The 21,859-nt window shown below is 38.7% G+C and overlaps 1 protein-coding gene across 4 annotated transcripts in view; it reads left to right on the top strand.

Annotated features, from left to right (window-relative positions):
- The window catches only part of LOC131431939 (proton-coupled amino acid transporter-like protein CG1139), a 41,852-nt gene extending 22,437 nt beyond the window's left edge, over nt 1-19,415 (top strand). For 3 of the 4 annotated variants that reach the window (XM_058597916.1, XM_058597917.1, XM_058597918.1), the window contains 3 exons: nt 17,341-18,088; nt 18,152-18,461; nt 18,522-19,415. In XM_058597916.1, the coding sequence (XP_058453899.1) occupies nt 17,341-18,088; nt 18,152-18,461; nt 18,522-18,939 (1,476 nt within the window). In that variant the 3' untranslated portion in view covers nt 18,940-19,415. Of the gene's footprint in view, nt 1-9,102; nt 9,384-17,340; nt 18,089-18,151; nt 18,462-18,521 lie in introns of those variants that run through there. The other variant, XM_058597915.1, reaches the window with a different exon arrangement.
- Nucleotides 19,416-21,859: the final 2,444 nt, after the last annotated feature.

Raw genomic sequence — 21,859 nt, 5'->3', positions numbered from 1 at the left:
TAGATTGCTTCGCCGAACACCGAGCACAGACCACCATCGCATTAAACGAGGGACTAGTTTTCGAACCTATCGCATGCTTACGCTCGGTGAACAGTTTTGAATAAATTTGCAGAAGCATCGGCGTTCGGTTCGCAATTTACCACCACTGACTATAATCGGTACGGTCAAAGTGTCTGTCAAACTCGATAGTTCAATGACCAAGTAGAAGTATACTCAGTCAAAGACAGGTGACGCATTTTGTTCTCTCTCTCATTCTCCTATTCCCTGTTGAAGTAAAAAAATTCCATGAGAGTACTAACATAAACATAAATTGATAAAGTTAATTGTTCTTTGTAAAAAGTAATCGGATTTCGGAGTTTATTGGTGTACATGAATTTAATTCAGTGTTTATGCTGCTTGATTAATATTTAGTCACATCGTAATCAAGCAGTGACAGGAGAAATGTAGATAATAATATCAATCGCATCGGCAATCAATGAGCGTCCTGGTGAGTATAATATCAAGAGAATTTAAGTTATGACAGATCGGCTCTCAGACACTCAATATCTGATGATTGGTAGAGCCTGGTTGGCAGCAGTCCAGTGACATAAACTTTCCAATCTTCGTCGTGCAAAGTTGGTCGTTGATAGTGACATTTAGCAGCTCTGGTCGCGCCATCTATGAGAAAAGTTAGAACACATATTTTCATTTGTTTGCACATTGTACCCCATTACTCCGGAACCGAAAATCGAATCCAAAAAATATTCAGGAATTTTGTATGGGACCACAAGACCTTTCATTTGAATCAAAGTAAGTGAAAATCGGTTCAACCATCTCCGAGAAAAGTTGTGCAAAAAAAAGTTGCATACACACATACGCACACACAGACATTTTGCGTACTCAACGAACTGAGTCGAATGGTATATGACACTCAGCCCTCCGGGCCTCGGTTCAAAAGTCGGTTTTCACAGTGATTGCATAACCTTTCTATATGAGAAAGGCAAAAAGATTTGTGTTTCGTTTATACATGAAAATAACTTTAGTCTAGGACTCCGAGATGTATTAACTCAATCGAATTCCGTTGACCCATTTCGAATACAGAGAGCAAATCATTTTCCGAGCTCACTGTTCCATTCACCAGCCACCCCCCCTTAATGCACTGCTTGCATTAAATAGATTCAAACATTTTAGAAAGACTACCAATCTTTTGTAAATGGCAAGCAATCGAGGTGTATTTAGCTTATGTGTTTATTCAGACGTTGACGTGATTTAGAATAAATGTATTTTTTGACATCGTCCTACATCGTTGACGAACCGAATTTTTTGACATCGTCTTTTGCAACCGTAGTGAAGGATAGAGATGGTCGGGTATAGAAATTCTTATACCCGAACCCGACCCGTACCCGAGTGGTCAGCAAAAAAATTTACCCGTACCCGACCCGTACCCGATTGAAAATTAAAAAAATTACCCGTACCCGACCCGTACCCGATCAATAATAAATAAAAATTACCCGTACCCGAAAAAAAATAAAAAATTTTACCCGTACCCGACCCGTACCCGATTAAAAATTACCTGTACCCGTACCCGACCCGAATGAGTAGTAAAAATTTTACCAAAATTCAGTATGGAAAAAATAAAGTGTTTTAGATATCGAGCCGTATCAGGCTCTAGTTGGTAAGAAAAATACATTAAAATGATTGTTTACTTTTAAACATATAAATACACTGTGGAGCATGAATAATGTAATGGAACTTTTTTAAACATGCATAAAAAAACAAACGGTTCATCCGAATTCAAAATTTATTTTTTCATATTAAAGTACAGTCCTTCCGGGTAATTGTGAAATATAATGTCATTCAAATGGCTGCCTCGGCTGGCCTTGCAGTACGCCATACGGTCGGTCCAGCTTTTTAATACATTTTCGATTGTATGCAGCTTTATTTCAGCTATGGATGCACGAATGTTATCCTTCAAGGCTTGAATTGTCTCTGGCTTGTCCACATAACACTTATCTTTGACAGCCGCTCAAAGATAATAGTCTAACGGTGTCAAATCACAGCTCCGAGGCGGCCAAACGACATCCGAATTTCGACTGATAATTCGATCTCCGAAGACTGTGCACAGATGATCGATCGTAGCGTTGGCTGTGTGGCACGGAGCGCCGTCTTGTTGGAATCAAAAGGTGTCCAAGTCTTCCTCTTCAAGTAACGGGAAGAACCAATCGCTAATGATGACGCGGTACCGCTCGCCATTGACCGTGGCGGCGGCTCCTGCCTCATTTTCTTAGAAAAAAGGCCCAATGATACCGCCAGACAAAAATCCGCACCAAACCGTCACTCTCTGAGATCGGCTTCTCCATGATGACGTGCGGGTTTTCCGTCCCCAGATGCGACAATTTTGCTTATTACCATACCTGCCGAGATGAAAATGTGCCTTGTCCGAGAAGATGATTTTTTTGCACACATTCCGCAACATTACCATGATTTTGAAAGTAAAACTGCACTATTTTCACGCGGTCCTCAAGCGTATACACAACCATTTTCGTTCAGCGGAAGGATACAACTAAGTTTCTGTTAAATCAGAAGTGACATTTCAGGAATCAGGAATCAGAACAAATTGGCTCAAATGGCACGTTCCCCTTGATATTTGGAGATTTGTGCCTTGCCATCAATTTGTTTTTAGCATCATTTTCCCGATATATAAGAGGGAAGGATTGAAAGGAAATGGTAAGGGTTGGACTAGGAGGATGGGAAAAATTGACGACACAAAAGCACATAAAAGCAGAAGTAAATTCTGCACCCCTAAGGGATGCTGAACAATCTGCTGAGGATCACATTTAGTGGAAGCAGAAGGAAATTCTGAACCTCTACGAGGTCCCGAACAGTCTGCTGTTAATAAAACCTCCAACCCCCGAGAGGATTTAGAGATCTTACAAAAGCGACACCATTCTGCACTCCCGGAAGAATGCAGAACGACTCGCAGTATGTACGAGCAGAAGTAAATGCGGTACCCCCCAGAGGATGCCAAACAATCTGCCAAACCCTATTTAAGGTGAATACAGAAGGGATTCATTCACTCCAGGAAGAACGATGAACCCTTCTGACTATAGCTCCTTACCACATTGGGTGAGAAACGAGAGAATATCCTTCAATTTTAGCTCCGCATACACAGACTCAACCATGTATGGAGAACCAAAAACCCGGATACGTAGCTGCGTCAATGCGGGACAGTTACATATCAGATGATATGAAGTACCATAATCGCATTCACACAAATCACACGAATAATACTCAGCACGTTGAATAGTAGCCATGTGATAATTGAGTTTGCAATGTCCAGTCAGAGCTCTGACCAGAATACTTCAATGATACTTGGAGAAATGCAGTAGACACTTTAACATTTTCAGATTTAAATCTGGTAGAAATGCTTTTGTCTGAGCGCAAGTTTGCAAGCTGCGCCAGTAGCTGGCATGTTTGGATGCAGCCCAAGAACGTATCTTGTGCTTTATCCAACTAGTTGAAAGTGGTAAAGCTGGTTCAGAACCAACGAAATCATTCGTTGCACCAGCTCTAGCCAACTCATCAGCCCATTCATTTCCAGTAATACCAGAATGGCCGGGTACCCATATGAAGTAAACAGCATTTGAAATGCTGAGGTCTTCAATTTGAGTTCGACATGCGATCACTAGATTCGACCGTGAGTCATTCGAACTGAGTGCTTTTAAGGCTGCCTGACTGTCGGAACAAAAATAAATACGTTTACCACAGATCCTCTGCTGAGGTGCCGATTGTACTCCACACAGAATTGCGTAGATTTCTGCTTTGGAACACAGTACAGTATCTACCAAGTGAATGAGACTGCTCCAGCCTATTTCACGACAGTAGATACCAGCACCAGCACGACCATTCAACAGAGAACCGTCCGTAAAACAAACTATGTGTTCATCTAGTTGTCGTTCCAGACAACCAGACAATCATTCCTAACGAAGAGGATAGCTCACATTGAATGTTTTAAAAGGAAAACTGCATGTGAGAGTTAGGTCACTAGGAGCGAGTAAATACTCATCCCACGGAACCATTTGAGACCACAAGCGAGTGTGACTGGTAGCATATTCTAATGGGTTACTGTTCCAAAGCCCTGTAACCCTAAGACGGTATGCACAAGATAATGCTTCTTGTTTTAGGAATACATGTAGTGGTTTAATGCACAGTAGCGCCTCTAGAGCAGCAGTAGGAGTTGTCGTGAATGCTCCTGTCATCGCCATTAGGACCATCCTTTGGAGATGATTTAGCTTTGACTGAACTGTCGCGACTTCTCCTTTCTGCCACCATACAAGACATCCATATGCTAAAATTGGTCTAACGATAGTTGTGTAGATCCAATGAATATATCTGGGTTTGAGTCCCCATGATTTTCCAAAAGCTCGTCTGCATTGGCCGAAAGCCATGCAAGCTCTTTTAATCCTGAAATCAATGTGAGCAGACCAATTCAGTTTTGAGTCAAGAATAACCCCGACGTATTTAACTTGATCGACCACAGTGACCTCTGAACCAAAGAACTGCAACGGACGAGCTCCTGTAATTATCCTACGATGAGTGAAAAGCACCATTGATGTTTTGCCCGGATTTACAGATAATCCAAACCTGACAACACCATTGTTCAACAGATCGCAGGGCTTGCTGCATTAAATCAAAGAGAGTGTTAATGCTTATACCGGTCATCAATATATGATAATCGTCGGCAAAACCATAAGTCGGAAATCCAAGGTTATTAAGTTTCCTTAACAAACTATCAGCGACTAGGTTCCATAAAAGTGGGGATAGTACACCACCTTGAGGACACCCACAGACACTCAGCTTTCTAATCTCTGCTTGCCGAAGCGATGAACAAAGAAGTCGATTGCTAAGCATTGCGTGTATCCAGTAAGGGAAAAACCCAAGATATTCCGTTCACGACTGCAATGTTTAACCTCCTGCAGCCATTCAGCCATCGGCACGGAAATACACCTTGACTTAGGAGTTCCTATTTTTGTGGCCTTTTACGACATGGAATAGGAAACCAGTGGATCAATTCTTGGTAAAAAATAATTCCGCCGGATGCCACACGGCTTACCTGTTTGGTGGACTTATACCACCGGTACAGGTGGACCGTAGCGTTATTCTTAGCAGTTGGGAAACCGCTACCGACACTACACGGCTATCTAGGCTGCTCAGAGAGGGAAGTTAACATTGATGGTCAACTTCCATGGATGGCCGAGCAGCCGGTAAACATACCCGCCGAGATGAAAATGTGCCTCATCCGAGAAGATGATTTTTTTGCACACATTTCGCAACATTACCATGATTTTGAAAGTAAAACTGCACTATTTTCACGCGGTCCTCAAGCGTATACACAACCATTTTCGTTCAGCGGAAGGATACAACTAAGTTTCTGTCAAATCAGAAGTGACATTTAGGTTACCAATGTCGAAATAACCGCTAGCTCAAAAATAAATGTTAGATGGCGGACCCTGTAGATTTCCAATGTCTTTGGTACTTTACACTCATTTACAAATGTCAACAAAAGCGAGTAATATCTACTCAAATTTTTCAAAAAGCATATTTACCCAATATGTCGTAATACCCGTTGTACTCAATTTTGGGTAGGTATGGTTTTTACGAAACAGTGCGACTTTTGATCCAATTCTTTAGAACTATAAGTAAGCGTGCTCGTTATCTTGACACACATAAAAATTCACATTCGAATCACTTGAAAAATCACGTAAAATAGTTCTAAATGTCAAATTGAATATTATACGTGACGAAAATGAATGTTATGCGAACATCCCCTAAAATGAATAGTGTGTTATCAGTTCGACCAAAGAATCAAACAATGTACGTGTATTCCCGGTGTGAAAAATTCAATTTTGAACATGGTGAACGGTGAGTCCTTCAAGTGTAAGTAGTTTGAACATTCGTAGGAAATTTTTTTGGTTACAATTTTTTACTACAAAGCAAAATTAATTATGATTTTGATTTAAATTAATCTGTCAACTATGCCCGTTTTGTAAACCTCACAAACCCACACCCACGATGTTATCGGTAGCTGGTGGTTTTTACAGCCATTGAACCGGTGGAACCCTCAACGAGTTAACACGGTGAAAATTTGAGTATTTCACGAGAAAAGATTTTCACCCTTACTTTTGCGACTCCACGTTGTCACGCATCGAGATTTTCACTTGTAGTCCAGTGAAATGAAACGAAAATTAACTAGCAATATAGCCCAACTTGCTGTGCCATCAATCGGTGTCATTTAAAGTGAGGTGACACCACCCAGAAGTGCAGAATAATAAGAACTTCTATGTAGATTTTCTGAAATAAATGTTCATGTTTTTATGGTAAGAATCCCAATGATTTTTATGAAAATTTTGAAAATCTCTAACCAATATTTAAAATAACAGTTTTCTGGTATCTGAATGTGATATGAGTACTACACTACATTTTATATACTGCCCATACTTGCATATCAGTCCCATATGGGAAATCGGCATGTTGAGAAAAAGACGATCAAAAGTTTATTTCCGATTTTTTTTATTTATTGTGCTCCCTAATGCTGGTCCCGGGTTGGCGCTTCAATGCATAGGACGCTGGTCTTACAAGCCAGCTGTCGTATGTTCGAGCCCCGACCTGGAAGGATTCTTAGTGTCAGTAGGATTCATAGTACTAGCCATGCAATGATTCTGTACGCTAAGAATCGGCTGCGAAGTCTGTTGAAAGAGAAAGGCCAAATTCCACGAAAGGAATGTAATGCCAAGACTTTGCTTTGCTCCCTAATGCAAAATCTTGGTATTATTACATGAAATATCGGTAATACACCTTTGCTGTTCCAATATTGCAACAAATGAAATTATTGAAATTTTGCACTGAATGGAACTGATATGCTGATATTTAGCATATGGGACACAGAAATGAGTTGATATTTTTTATATTTTACTGAACAAACCCTCAACTTTCATTGCAATTTCTGAGAGTATATTGAGGAATGACTCCATTCCTCAAGCTAACTCAAAATTGGCGAAAATCGATATGAGACTGATATGCGAGTATGGGCAGTATATGAATCAAATAATTTTTACTGGATTGTGCATTAAACAGCTTTAAAATGGCAGTCCATTAAAACCTACGTGAAAAGTAGATTCCGACCGCAACATCATAGAGCTAAGGCAGTGTGTCTTATTAAATATGTTATAAACAAAGTAGGGCGGGAAATATTCACATAACTTTTCATGAAGAAAAAAATGTTTTTTTCTGGAAAAAGATGCCGTTTGACAGGTCTGGTCCTAGGCGGGAATGTCAAAACCCCTTGAATCAAATTGATTATTAAACTGTTTGCAATGAAAAAATCTCGTCAACGTGTAAACATATTTATGTGAAGTACAAATGGTCGGGTAATCGATCCGAAAAAAACATTTACCCGTACCCGACCCGTACCCGAGTGAGCGATAAATTTTTTTACCCGTACCCGACCCGTACCCGAGTGAGCAGTAAAATTTTTTACCCGTACCCGACCCGTACCCGATTGAAAATAAAATTTTTTACCCGTACCCGACCAAAAACCCGTCGGGTACGGGTACGGGTCGGGTTTCGGGTAAAATACCCGATACCCGACCATCTCTAGTGAAGGACGATGTGTCGCCGTGGACTTCATCGGTAGTGAAGTTTCGGCCACCCCGATACTCTCGAAACCAATATTTCACGGTGCAATGTGAAGAAGCACCAGCTTCATAAAAATAATGTGACCAAAATCAAATTTTCCCAAACTCAACATGCGCAAACAAAAGTCGGTAGTCAAAACAAAACGAAAAAGTGTATTGTGTTGAAATCTGAAATGAATGAAAAGCCTTTTTTTGTCGTAGGAGACGGATGACCTTAAAGTTAAAATTACCTTTTTGGTGTTTCGGTTTCGACAGATTTTCGTACTTTGGCACATTAGAAAATTAAGTCTATTTTGCAATTCATGTTGAGCTACTAAGTTGCACTAATTATACAGATTGAACTGCTAGCGCACGGATTAATCGAATACTTAGATAAAATCGTTTTATTTTTTATCAAAACTTACTGTTTTAAGTAGTGTCTTTCAATTAAATATTCCGTAGAAAACGGTGAAATTATAGCTAATTTGATAATTTGAACGACTTTCGGATCCAATGCTTCAAAGACTGGACTGCGATCGTACTCATCCAGGTTCTCGTACATTGACCTTCCGAGCGCATCATGGCCCCAACCCAGATAAAATGATTGCGGTCACAAATCTCACCCAAACATTGACATATCTGAATGCTGTCCAAATGCCCACCACTGGTCGCCGATATTCGGTGCATTATGTCGACTCGTGATGTGAGACGATGACTTATTACCCGTTTCCTTTTCGCATTTGTACGTGAACCACTCTGCCTGCTAGTAGGAGTAGGAACTATACGGGTCCTATCTGTTACAGTGGAATTTTCCACTGTGTTCTGTGAGGATTGTTTTAAATACATACCGTAAATTTTCTTGTGTTAATTCTTCGGTTCCTTTTCTTTTGTTGTGTTCTTTGCACCAAAATGCCGTAGCAGTGCATGTTCGGGTTTGAGACAATGGAAAGTTTTCTGTTCGATTGCATCCTCTCAATGAACCGTATTGATTTGAGTGTCTACCCGACACGGTCAAAATTAAGGGTAGATGGGTTAAAATGATATAAAGTACTTGCTTCAGGCTTCTCCTGTTTGTTTGAAGTAAACACTAATGATGAATCAAACGCGAAAACGATTCACTTCTGATTTGTGCCAATAACTTCTAGTCAATAAATAAACCTGGCATGACAACACTTTTCCGCACGTGGATATCGTTTGAATCTAGGTAGGCGATGTATTTGTTTCGAAAACATGACATTTTACTGCACTCTTTTCTAGATTTATAAATATCTGTGTATAAAGAATGCAGTAACCGGCAACGTAACGTGATTTCACTGCACGCGACCAAATTTTAATTGAATTATTTAGCTAAGAAAACATTGCTATCAAAGTCATGCTTACCGGTTTTCGTCCTGTTCCGTTAGTCCGATTGAGATTGAACAGATGTTTTCGTTCATACAATCATCTGTGTAATGTTTACGTTCTACTAGTGATCAGCTGGGATGGTACTTCATCGTACCTAGGAAGATCGCTCTAGGAGTTTCAACCGATCAGTCTCATCTGATCGCTCGGGGAGACGAGAACATTGTCGTTCGTAAGACTAGTTAACGAATATTTTCGTTTTTTTTGTGTTGGGCAGTACTCACGAAGAACTCCGATCATCTCAAGAAAGCGAGGAAGTGGTTCAGTGTATCATCATCAGTCATGGTTTTAATGGTAGTGCTATCAATACTGAAGAATGCAGGCGGAACGGTAAACTTTTGTTGTTTAGTGTTTGGGTTTGTTTGGATAGTTGCACTGGAGGATTTTGTCGTCATTAAATGATTCGATTGACGAGATAAGCAAAATAGTATGTAGCCTACAAATGTGCTTGTGTTCGGGTACTGCCCAAGAAAGTCCAGTGATCATTGCTGTTGATTTTCGCAACACTGTATGGGCTAGGTGCAACGAATAGCTACCATGTTCAAAAGGGGATCATGTATGTTTTCATATCGATTAACCGGTGCATTCACATCACAAACTGAAACGTTTATTCCGGTATGTGCTATACAGTACAGATCATGAATTAGTTCTTAATTATGGAGGACGATGATTCGATTCTATTATGTTAATCTATCTTTTTTTACGAGAACAGCTCCAAAATTCTGGCTTCAATTGGCATGAAGACTAAAATTCTCTTGAAACCAAATCTTATCAACACGACAATATAAATTGAAACAGATTTTTCCTCAATGTATTCAAACTTGTGACCCGAACTGTAGGTCATCGAAAATAATTGCTCAAGCATTACTTTCGTGTTAAATACTTGCACAACTTAGCATGCGATAATGAGTTGCTCTTGAATCGATGAAAAGGTAATGCCAGTTTTTTTAACTTGTTCAAAACGAAAACTTAACGTCCTCTAATGAAATAACAATGCTTAATTTATCAATAGCTACTGTAGAGGCCACGAATTTTAACGCCTACTTGTACCAAGAAATTTATTATCTATTCTATTCTATAAAATGCACCTATAAACGACGTTCATTTTTTTAAACTGAAGCGAGAAGGCTACTTTGATGCTTTATCGAATTTCGGTTGCCTGAGCGCTGTTTACCGAGATTCCGGCAAATTGATATTCTCGATTCATCGATCTCGGTGAAATGGTCGATAGCTGTGGAACACGGCAATTGAACATTAAAAAAGGTTCTACGTGCAAATGACTTATTGAACCTAAATTATTTTTTATCGAACGTACTAAGATCATTAGTTGAAATTTGCCTGTTTTGGAATAAAATTAGGCCGGGTTGGCGGTTTAATGCATAGGACACTGGTCTTACAATCAGGAAGGATTCTTAGTGTCAGTACGAACTCTGTTGAAACAGAAGGTCAAATTCCACAAATACCTAGGCTTTGATATATAGGGCCGGATGTTTATTGCAGAGGTGGAAATAAGCCCATTTTGCGCATGAAAATGTGAATCAATATTTCCAATTGTGAATTAAAAAACCGAACACTGTGAATTAAAAAAATGCGTACAAAACTAAAATTGCGATTATGTTTTATATTGGGAAATGCAATTGAGGACCTTTTCAAATTCTAAGTCAAACCAAAATCTATCTTCTCAAAAATCATTAATTTCAAAATTCATTATAATATCTACAATAAATATGTGATATGAAAAGATAATACTGACTATTTTTATTCACTGTGAATCAAAAAATTTGCTTATTTCCACCCTTGGTTTATTGAGAGTTTGAAAACGAGCCACGTTTAATTTTTCTGATGATTTCGACCGCTTACAACTTCAGTGATTCGTAGATGCGTTTCTACCATCTAACTAATGATCGATTCGAAAATATTTGACTTAAGCACGTATTGCAACAGAGTGTTTCAATAGTAGGGAAAAGTAGGTAATTACGAATCACTCTTTGATTCTGACTGACAACTCACACGAAATATGTATTTTTTTCGAAATCGAAGGAATAAATGTTGAAATAGAAACAAAATACAACGTTGCATTTGAATTTGACACTTTGAAGAAATAGTCAAAACTTTTATTTATGGCCGGGTAATGGAAGAACATTAACATTTGAATGAAAAATACAAATATTAAAATGAGGTTGTTTTTTTTTCGGAACCGCAGTTTGACCAGATATTACATTACCGAATAAATCATTTAAGGAAGGCTTGACACTAACTAGTTAGGTGAATTAACCTTCGTCGAGAATTTTTTGCTAGTTCGCTTGCAAAATTATTCAAGAGCGTAAAAATGCATCCAAGATCATAAAAATCCGTAGTACTTCGACATTCCCCGCAAATTATGTTATGAGAATAATACAAACAAGTTTTTTAGAGTGTAACTAGTATTCACTCAAAATGACTCTAATGATATTTACCTGCTTGGCTTTAAGCAAAAGTTTTGTAGAACTAATGTAGTTTTTAAAACACTAAAAACTCAAAAACCATTCGATTGTCGCAGAGAACACAAAATATGTCCGATCGGTTCGACTACTAATGAAAAATTGAGATGAAGCTGAAATAATACGATGACAGATGTTTCGTATAGATCGATGTCGGATAATGACAGATAAGACTAATGGTTTGGAATACCCCATGGTTCGAAATTTCCTTACTTTCTCCAACATTATTGAAATATCGGTTTCAATTGACTCAACTTGCCAACCCTGGTTATAGTTGTTTATCTCAGTGAGCATGTCGAGTTTCATTCCAAGTAATTGGCATTTGCGGTGCATAATTTCACAAAAACGAAAAAAAAACTATCGAAATACAATGTAGTCAGTTGTAAGTGAATCTTATGGTGAATATGATCAAGAGTTTATTTGTTAAATATGTATTATCACATCCGCCGTACTCTCCAGATCCTGCTCGATCCGATTATCACTGTTTCTGCATCGATGAGACACACAGTTTACCCAATTTTGAGACGTTTCACCTTGTTTGATTTTTTCGGTTAATTTTTCAATTATTGTAAAAGTGTTCGACGTTTTTTCAGGGTTGTGGATCGAGGTCAAAGCTCAAGCTGTCCCTTCTGGTTCCAGAGATATGGTCGTGGTCAGGTTTCCGAGTGCTCAACCGGTTTCCTATCACTTTTTGAAGAAATCTTCATGCGAAAATTTTGAAGAAATCTTCATGCAAAAATCCTTTGTTTAAGAATCAGTTTTGAGTACAATCCATCCGTGCAGCACAAATGGTTTTGTGTGAAAATAGATTTGATTTTGCCACCTCTTTTTCTGTTAGTTTATGAAATTGCTCAATATACAAATGTCTTGAAGCTCACTTATCAACTAGAACCTGATATGAACTCTTTCTTCATCCATCTACTGGTGTGATAATGCTTTTCTCTTGCCATTTAAATAGTCTCATTGAAACATTTGTTAAATTCTATCCTCAATCATTAGAATTGTGAGCTTATCAAATAACCTAATAATAGCTTTCAATCGAGTCTAAGTCTTTCGAAATCGATTATTTCATCTCTGAGAAGCCCTGGGATTACATCTCTCGAAGTGTTCGGAAATGTTCGCCATAACCCTTCCAAGTTTAATTGACGCTGTTAGCTTTCAAATAAGTTTATAGAAATTCGTTGAGTTAGCTTAAAAATATTCAGCCGATGAAAAGCTTACGTCACTTATACCATTATATCTCCGGAACCAGAAGTGACAGCCATTTGAATAGCCAACATTCAATAGTAGCTTTCAAACGACCCTAGACTTGTTAAAATCGGTTCTGCCATTTCTGAAAAATATATGTTAGCTTAGAAATTTTAGAATATTAGAAATGCTCGGCACTTTTTAAGGAATGCTAAGCAAAAATCTAACTACTTTCGCATTCTCATTGATTAATGTTGATACAAGCAGACGAAAATGGTTTCAAAGTTGCTAGAAAAACATACAAAAAATTGATATCTACACAGAAATATTTAAATATTGAGTGATTGACACCCTACGAGGGATTCAGCCCGACCATCTAAGCATTTTCATTCGTCAATCGATTGAATATTTTGTCGGATGAAATTTGAGGAAGAAAATTGTTTCATATTCACGAAAAAAGTAAATAAAACTGATGTTTTTACAGAAATTTCTCAAATCTTAGAGATATTCAGGATTTAGCTAGCCATTCTGAACACACATTTTGTAGGAGAGCTGGTCATTTCGCCAAAAGTTGATTCATCGAAAATCGTTTCACCGAAAAGGTCATTTCGTCGAAAGGCTCATTTCGCCGAAAGGGTAATTTCGAATACATAACACAATTTATTAAGAAACTGCAAATTCTACTTATTCATCAAAGTTGTCTATTTGTTTTTATATCTCCTGGATAAGTGATGTGGTGCAGCCACATAACAGAAGCCAAGATGACGACGCCAGCTGAGTTGGCCGCCGAGCTGAGCCTACTCAAAGCTACGTTTCTTGGCTTCAGTTAGGTCCGAACGAACAGTAGCGAGGTCGGATAGCATAGAAAAAAAACCGATCTTTTAGATATCTTTTTATACCGCAAACAATTGCCTGGAGATACACTAATGAAGTCAACAGTTTTTTTTTCGGGAAATCCGTTCTGAGGATCATGAATAAACCTATAAAAATTATTCAAGTCTTTCTTGATTATTTCAGAAGTATGATTATACGTAAAAAACACGAATAGACAAAATCATTTTGCATTTGTCTTTGTTTTAAATCAAATCCAATCACTATATTAAGACTTAATTTCGCTAAGAATTCAGCGAAATGACCCTTTCGACGAAATTACCCTTTCGGCGAAATGGCATTCGGAGAAAAGACTTTCGGCGAAACGGCGTTCGGTGAAACGACCCTGAATCCATTTTTTTGAGTGAAATAATTTGATATCTACTAAAAATCTAAAAAAAATGTATTTTCCCAAATTTATAAAATCGTAGGAGGTTTTGACACTTATAGGATATTCAAAGCTAACATCTAAGCATATTTAGCTTCACCAATCGATTGAAGTTAGCACCAGCTGAAATATGTTGAAAGAAATTTTGTAAAGACTGTCCCAGAAAGTATGGACGCACTTTGATTTCGCTGTAAATAATTCACAGTTGTAGATATTCAAATTTTATTCGATATACTGATAATATTCGACTACAACAACAGAATATTATTCTCAACATTTGCTACTTAGCCATTGTAGACTAGCTGGCGCACCTTCTTGCGAACGTTCCTCATTAAATTCCGTACAGACTTCTTGGCGACAAGTTTTGACACTTTTTCGAACTATTGAATGGTTTTGGCTGCCGAGACATGTTTCCTAAGATGTGCTTTCGTTAATGCCCAAAATTCCTCAATTGGTCGAAGTTGTGAGCAATTTGGTGGATTCATGTCTTTTGGGACGAATGTGACATTTTTGCTAGTATACCATTCTACCGTTGATTTCGAGTAGTGGCGAGAAGCAAGATCTGGTCAGAAATCTTACCGCAGCTACAAACTGCTTGCCAGCCCATAGCTTTCTTACCAAATTTTTCGACTTCAATCGATGTCTCGGACTGGTTTAACACTTGCCCTTCTCGCACCGTATAATATTGTGGTCCCGGCAAGGATTTGTAATCGAGTTTCGAGTTTTCGAGAATTGTACAGCTTTCGAACCCTCGGCCTGATCGATGCTTCTTGTTTCGGACTATGTTTTGGTTGTTTCTGCTTCTTATAGGTTCGAAGATTCAAACGTTCTTTAACACAAAGAACATTTGACTTCGAAGTGCCCACTTTTTTGGCCACATCCCGAACTGAAACCTCCTTCTTTTGCTCGAACGCCTTCAGTATACGTTTATCCAACTGAGGGTTAGCAGGACCTTTTTTTCGACCCGTTTTCGGTTTATCCTCACCGAACTTCCTGATTGCGTTTCGCACGGCTTTTTAACTTACTCCTTCCATTTCCACGCATTTCGAAACAAACTAATGAAAACGAATAAACAACTGCACAAGTGGTTAGAGCAGAATGTAAACAACAGGACGCAGCCATAAAAATTGACAGATTCTGAACCATTTGCGAAATGGCAGCGGTTTTTGGTTGCGTCCATACTTTCTGGGACAGTCTTTATTCTCACCGAAAATTTTAAAACTGTAGAAGTTTGAAACTAGTGCGTAAAATTCAAAACGAACAACTAAGCATTTTTGTTTAATTTTCAAATGATCATGCTTATCTTAGATTTTCGATGGAGCTGTTGGTAGAATAAGGAGTATATCGAAAATAAGCTATCCACATACATTCGTGTTGTACGCATATATTTGTGATGTTTTTTATGTTCAGATCACAGCATGTTGTGTGTTTGGCTGTTAGCTTTCGTATGTTCACTTGTTTGTGCGATTGAAATTCTGCGTTTTCAAAATGTCGCGTATTGAAAAGGAAGTGAAAACTAAGGTTCTGAACACATGGCTAAGTGAGAAGGGTATTACTATGCGAAAATTGGCAAAGCGGTTTGGAATTCATCATGCCAGTGGTAAAACCATCATTAATAAGTTTGGAGAACACTATTCGTTGGATGAGCTACCAGGAAGAGGCAGAAAACCCGATTTTTCCAACCCGAAACTAGTCCTGAAAGTGGTATCTCCAGTCTTGAAGAAAAAATCACTGTCAATACGTGATTTGGCCGAAAAAGCAGGAACGAGTGTCGGAATGATCCAGCATATCAAGAGGCGAAATCACCTGAAGACCTACAAGAAGTAGAAAATCTCGAAACAAAGTGTAGAACAGAAGAAGCGAGCAGCAACAAGGGCCCGGGAATTGTATTCGCGTCTTTTGCAGTGTCCGGATGCATGCCTTTTGATGGACGATGGGACTTATATAAAGGAGGACTCAAAAATCCTTTCAGGTCCACAATGCTTAACTGTCGTTGTTGAGGAGGATGTGAGCGATGCGGACAGGTCGATTCAAGTAGAGAAACTCGGTCGAAAGATACTGGTATGGCAAGCAATATGTTTCTGTGGTTTGAAGTCAACCATTTTTTACACTACCGGAACTATAAATGCAGAAATCTATCGATCTGAGTGTCTCCAGAAGAGATTGCTGCCTTCATATAAGAAGCATAGTACACATGTACACATGCACGCTGTTTTGGCAGGATTTAGCGTCGGCTCACTATGCCAAAACCACTCTCAATTGGCTTGCGGAAAACGGGTATAAATTTCGTTGAAAAAAATTTCAATCCACCAAATTGCCCTCAGCTTCGACCCATCAAACGTTACTGGGCAATCATGAAGAGGGTCTTCAAGAAGACTGGTAAGGCAGCTGGGAACATGCAGAAGTTCAAAAAAATTTGGGCTCAAGCGTCCAAAAAGTGTGATGCAACACTTGTCCGGAACATGATGAAGAGCGTTCGATCAAAAGTTCGAAAATTCTTGAAGCAATAACTTAAATTTCATTCGGTTTTCATTATACTCAAGTTTAACCTCGTACAATAAAGCTTATTTTCGATAAGCTCCTTATTGTCAATAATAACAATAGTATTATTAGGAATGTTTATCGTTCTAATGGTGATAAAACTTTTGAAATCGGTCGCAAACTAGCTGAGATATGGTCAGTCAAATTAGCGTTCCCATTTCGTGTGGTATCCTTGGTAGTCCGCGTAACTTTTTACCCCCTTGGTATTGAAAGTGTTAAAACAGCAATTAGCAATTTTCACTCGATGATTGTTCTAGAATTAACGGTAAAAGTGGTTTCAGTGATTGGAACATGTAAAAGACACATTTAAAGTACTTTAAAAAAAACCTATGACGCCCACCGTACTCTCCAGACACCGTCCCGTTTGACTACAATTTTTTGTGTTGTAGGGACACTCACCTGCAGAGCAGTGCTACGCCGATTTGGAAGAAGTCGATAAATGGCGGGCGTTGAAATGTCGAAAGAATAAAAGTTAATAATTAGTGTATTGAAAAGATAGCGATCCAAATTGAACAATAAACAAAAAAATATTCAAACGAAGTGCATACTCTACACACTCACATGAAAATGCTCAACTAATAACTGCTAAAAACTCCCTGGCACTTGTGAGACACCATCCTTTGATTATTGGCACTTTGCAACTAATTCCAGTATTTTCTAGCACTTGCCTGAATAACACACTCACTAACACCAGAACCCGTATGCTATGGCACTAGATTTACTAACCGAGCGATTCCTCCCGTAACCATGTCTCAGCCTTCCTCCTTTATGCCACTGTCACCAACCTGTAACTAATCTTTGACTTTGTTCCCGTACGCAGAGTTCGCGAAGGATGAAAACCGACCGAGATCCCCTGCTGGGCGGTTCGAACAACTCGTTGGATTCGTCCGCCAATGAGCATCAACATTTGCTGGCCCGGCCAGACATGCGTTCGTCGCCGGAAAATATGATCATCGACGTTACGAACGACAGCGACAGTCTGACGTTGAACAAGGATGACCAAACGTACGGATCGTCCAACGAAACGTACGATCCGTCGATGCACCGAACGTTGGAACACCCGACGACCAATCTGGACACCATGATTCACCTGCTGAAGGGTAACATCGGCACCGGTATCCTGGCGATGCCGGATGCGTTCAAGAATGCCGGTCTTTATGTCGGTCTGTTCGGAACACTGGTGATGGGTCTCGTTTGCACTCACTGCATGCACATACTGGTCAAGTGTTCCCATGAACTGTGCCGACGGTTGCAGGTACCGTCGCTAAGTTTTGCCGAAGTTTGTCACCGGTCGTTCGAGTGTGGACCGATCGGATTGCGAAGGTACTCTTCGTTGGCCCGAAATTTGATCAACATGTTCTTGGTGATCACCCAGCTCGGATTTTGCTGCGTGTACTTTGTCTTTGTGGCAGCAAACATTCGCGAAGTTGTGGCACACTACTTTTTCGATCTGGACACAAGGATCTATCTGCTGTTGATGTTGATACCGATGGTGTTGCTGAATTTGGTCAAGAATCTTAAATATTTAACACCGATCTCACTGATAGCCGCCTTCCTCACGGTGGCAGGTAAGTTCGATGATTGGAGACTGGGCTGACGACAGATGATAATAGCATTTTCTTTTGTTTTAGGCCTTGCTTGCACTTTCTACTTTGTTCTTCAGGATCTTCCAAACACCCACACAGTGAAACCGTTTTCATCGCTGGCTCAGCTTCCGCTTTACTTTGGGACAGCAGTGTATGCATTTGAAGGGATCGGTATTGTCCTACCGTTGGAAAATAATATGAAAACACCGGAGGATTTTGGTGGTATGACCGGCGTCCTCAACACTGGCATGGTGATCGTTGCCTGTCTGTACACTGCCGTCGGTTTCTTCGGATATCTCAAGTATGGTGAAAACGTTCAGGGAAGCATCACTCTTAACCTACCCGGAGATCAGTTGTAAGTATGATTTTTGTTTCCAGACAAGATCGGTGTGATACAAACTTTTAAATTTTTCAGTATTGCCCAACTAGTTCGAATCATGATGGCACTGGCCATCTTCTTCTCGTATGGACTTCAATTTTATGTGCCAATGACCATTCTGCAACCGGTGATCAAGCGTCGCTTGCACACGGAACAGTCCCAACTGATCGGTGAGTATCTGACACGTGTCGGTTTGGTCGTGTTCACGTTTCTCCTGGCGGCCATGATTCCCAACCTGGGTGCAGTGATTTCTCTGGTCGGTGCGGTCAGTAGTTCTACCCTGGCACTGATCTTTCCACCCTTGATTGAGATTGTGACGTTTTGGCCGGACGGTTTAGGTAAACGGTACTGGGTTCTGTGGAAGGACATCGCCATTATGGCTTTCGGAATCTGTGGCTTCGTATTCGGTACGTATACCAGTATAGCGCAGATTTTAAATCCGAACCTGCACTAAAGCCTAAGGACCCCAAGGCATTGGAATTTACGCACGCGATTTGTACAGTATGCTACTACGTATATATATATTTATAAACTCTGAGCAAACGCAAACAAACGGATAGAAACGTAAATGTAGTTCAGCCAAAAGGGAGAGCAGTTTTCAGACTGTCTGAGTTCTGAGTGTGATTTTGATTTTAGTTGTATTTTAGTACATTCATTATACGGTGTTCTGAGGGTCGCAATTCAATGGATGTGAATTGTTCTGAGATGTGTGATGTACATGTAGGAAAGTTACAAATATACATTTGTATGTACATAGCAAAGTGATAAAATATTTTGTAACTTAAGTGAATTACTTTATGAAAAAAAATTAGTATTAAATCTGTTCCAAAAACAAAAACCGGCATGTATGTTTAAAGCTGGTATTGAAAAAAAGTAGTAGTTGATGTGTTAGAAGTCCTAATAAAGAAGCGAGTATTCCTCATATTGTAATCAGAGGTTCTAGTATTGTATTGTATTGCATAGATCAATTTCATTCGTTGAAAAAGAAAAAAAGTGATTACAAAAGCTGTTCGTCAGAAAATTATTACCGCAGTCTGAGTCTTTGTTCGGTGTTTTCGGATATAGCTAACATGTTTCTTGATCTCCGTAGGTTGATTCTGATATGTTTCCGAAGTCCATTCTCAGAAAGACGAAACTTCCAATGATTCTATTTCGGTCACAAAGTCGTTTGATTTTCGCTAGCCACTACTTACTCCTATTTTTCTGACAATTCAATGATTCCCACAGATAAGTTGATAAATTCGATCAGTTTGACCGCAATCAACGAATCGATCTAATTTTTAACTTCATCATAATTGGAAAATGTCTGGGCTTTACGTTAGATGAGGTAGGACTTTCATTTGCTTCCACCGTTTTTTTCCAAAATTACGTGGAACGTGGTTTTTGAGGTACAATATCTTCAGCAAAGTTGTTCAGAATAATAGACGCCATCTTTTGGCAAATTTGATTTATGGGATCAATCCTCCTAAAAGTGAGATACAAATATTATTATAGTTCAGAGCCAACATAGGAGATAAGTTACTTCGACAAAGTTTTTCAGAAAGTTATTTCAAACAAATTTGCTGAAGATACTATTCCCGTAACTTGAGTGTAATTCATGATATAATGTATTTTCTGAAAAGGGTGTCAAAAACCAGTTTTTGTATGAACACACATATATTATCAATTTATATGAGTTTTTCATGTTCTATAAAGTTTTTCATCATTAAAAACTACACAACTTTCTCAAACATACTATGCTGCTATCATTTCAGTTTAAAGAAATAGAGCCATTTTTCATGGTTTTTATTACAAAATTTCAACTTGTCTATCATCAAAAGACGCAGAAAGGTGCAGATGAGACTACTTACTTATTAAACTACTTGACAAGAGCTTTCATACCGTGGTTGAATTACTCGTCTGCGACCGTCTGCAGGCGAGATATGTTCTTTTCAAATATCCTTGTCCTTGTCATTTGCAATGATAAGGTGCACTTCATGTCATATCAGATTTCAGTATATATTCATTACTATGGTACTTGCCACAAAATATGATTTTTTTGCACATCGAAGTCTATAAATTAAATAGTTTGGTAACTGTTTTGTCGCGATTTTTACAAAAAGCAATCATTAAATCGAATTAAGTTATGTCATTTTCTGGTAGAGAAAAGTATGATCAAAACTCATTTTTAGTTATTTGTATTTATTTTATGATAGCTGACAATGTTCTTAACCAGCTAAAAGACTCTTAGCATCATCCGACAGATTCTTCTTGGACTGGCCATTCACGAATATTTGTAGCCAATGGATCTGATGAAACTAATAACCAATTCATGGGATCCCGATTCGAAAGTGATATGTATTGCTTGCGTGTATAATACTCTCGAAATTTGTATGAAAGAAACTTCTTAATTATTGTGAACAGTACAATAATCGCGTTTATCGATCTTCACTTCAATGGATGAATGTAGGATATTTGTCCGCAGAGATTTTCTATAGAAAAACTTCCCAAAAAATGACATAATGTAATTCGAAATGATGATTGCCTTTTTTCAAAGCCGTGGCTTCTTATCTCACTTTCAGAAAACGTCTGGTATGATTACTAAACTTTTCTATTTGTAGACTTCGATGTCCATAAAAATCATTTATTGTGAGAGTTACCATGGTAACGAATATATACTGAAGTCTGATCTGATATGCAATGAACCTTATCATTGCAAATGTCAAGGACGAGGATATTTGAAAAGAACATATCTCGCCTGCAGACGGTCGCAGACGAGAAATTCAACCACGATATAAAAGCTCTTTTAAAGTAGTTTAATATGTAAGTAGTCTCATCTGCACCTTTCTGAGCCTTTTGATGATAGACAAGTTGGAATTTTGTAAAAAAAAAAATCATGAAAATGGCTCTATTTCATTAAACTGAAATGATATCAGCATAGTATGTTTGAGAAAATTGTGTAGTTTTTGATGATGAAAAACTTTGTAGAACATGAAAAACTCATATAAATTGATAATATATGTGTTTTCATACAGAAACTGGTTTGTTGACACCCTTTTCAGAAAATACATTATATCATGAATTACACTCAAGTTACGGAAATAGTATCTTCAGCAAATTTGTTTGAAATGACTTTCTGAACAACTTTGTCGAAGTAACTTAGCCCCTATGTTGGCTCTGAAATAAAATAATATTTTTATCTCTCTTTTAGGGGGATTAATCACATAAATAAAATTTGCCAAAAGATGGCGTCTATCATTCTGAACAACTTTGCTGAAGATACTGTACCTAAAAAACCACGTTCCTATGAGTTATTAATTAAGAGCGTGAAATTGCGCTTTTGAACCACTGTGCATTGCAGCGTTTCCAGGTACTTTTTGACCGCACTTTTGCGA

This window comes from Malaya genurostris, chromosome 2 (assembly GCF_030247185.1).
Source record: "Malaya genurostris strain Urasoe2022 chromosome 2, Malgen_1.1, whole genome shotgun sequence".
Taxonomy (NCBI): domain Eukaryota; kingdom Metazoa; phylum Arthropoda; class Insecta; order Diptera; family Culicidae; genus Malaya; species Malaya genurostris.
Note: the sequence above shows the minus strand (reverse complement) of the source record. Positions and strands in the feature narration are given on the sequence as shown.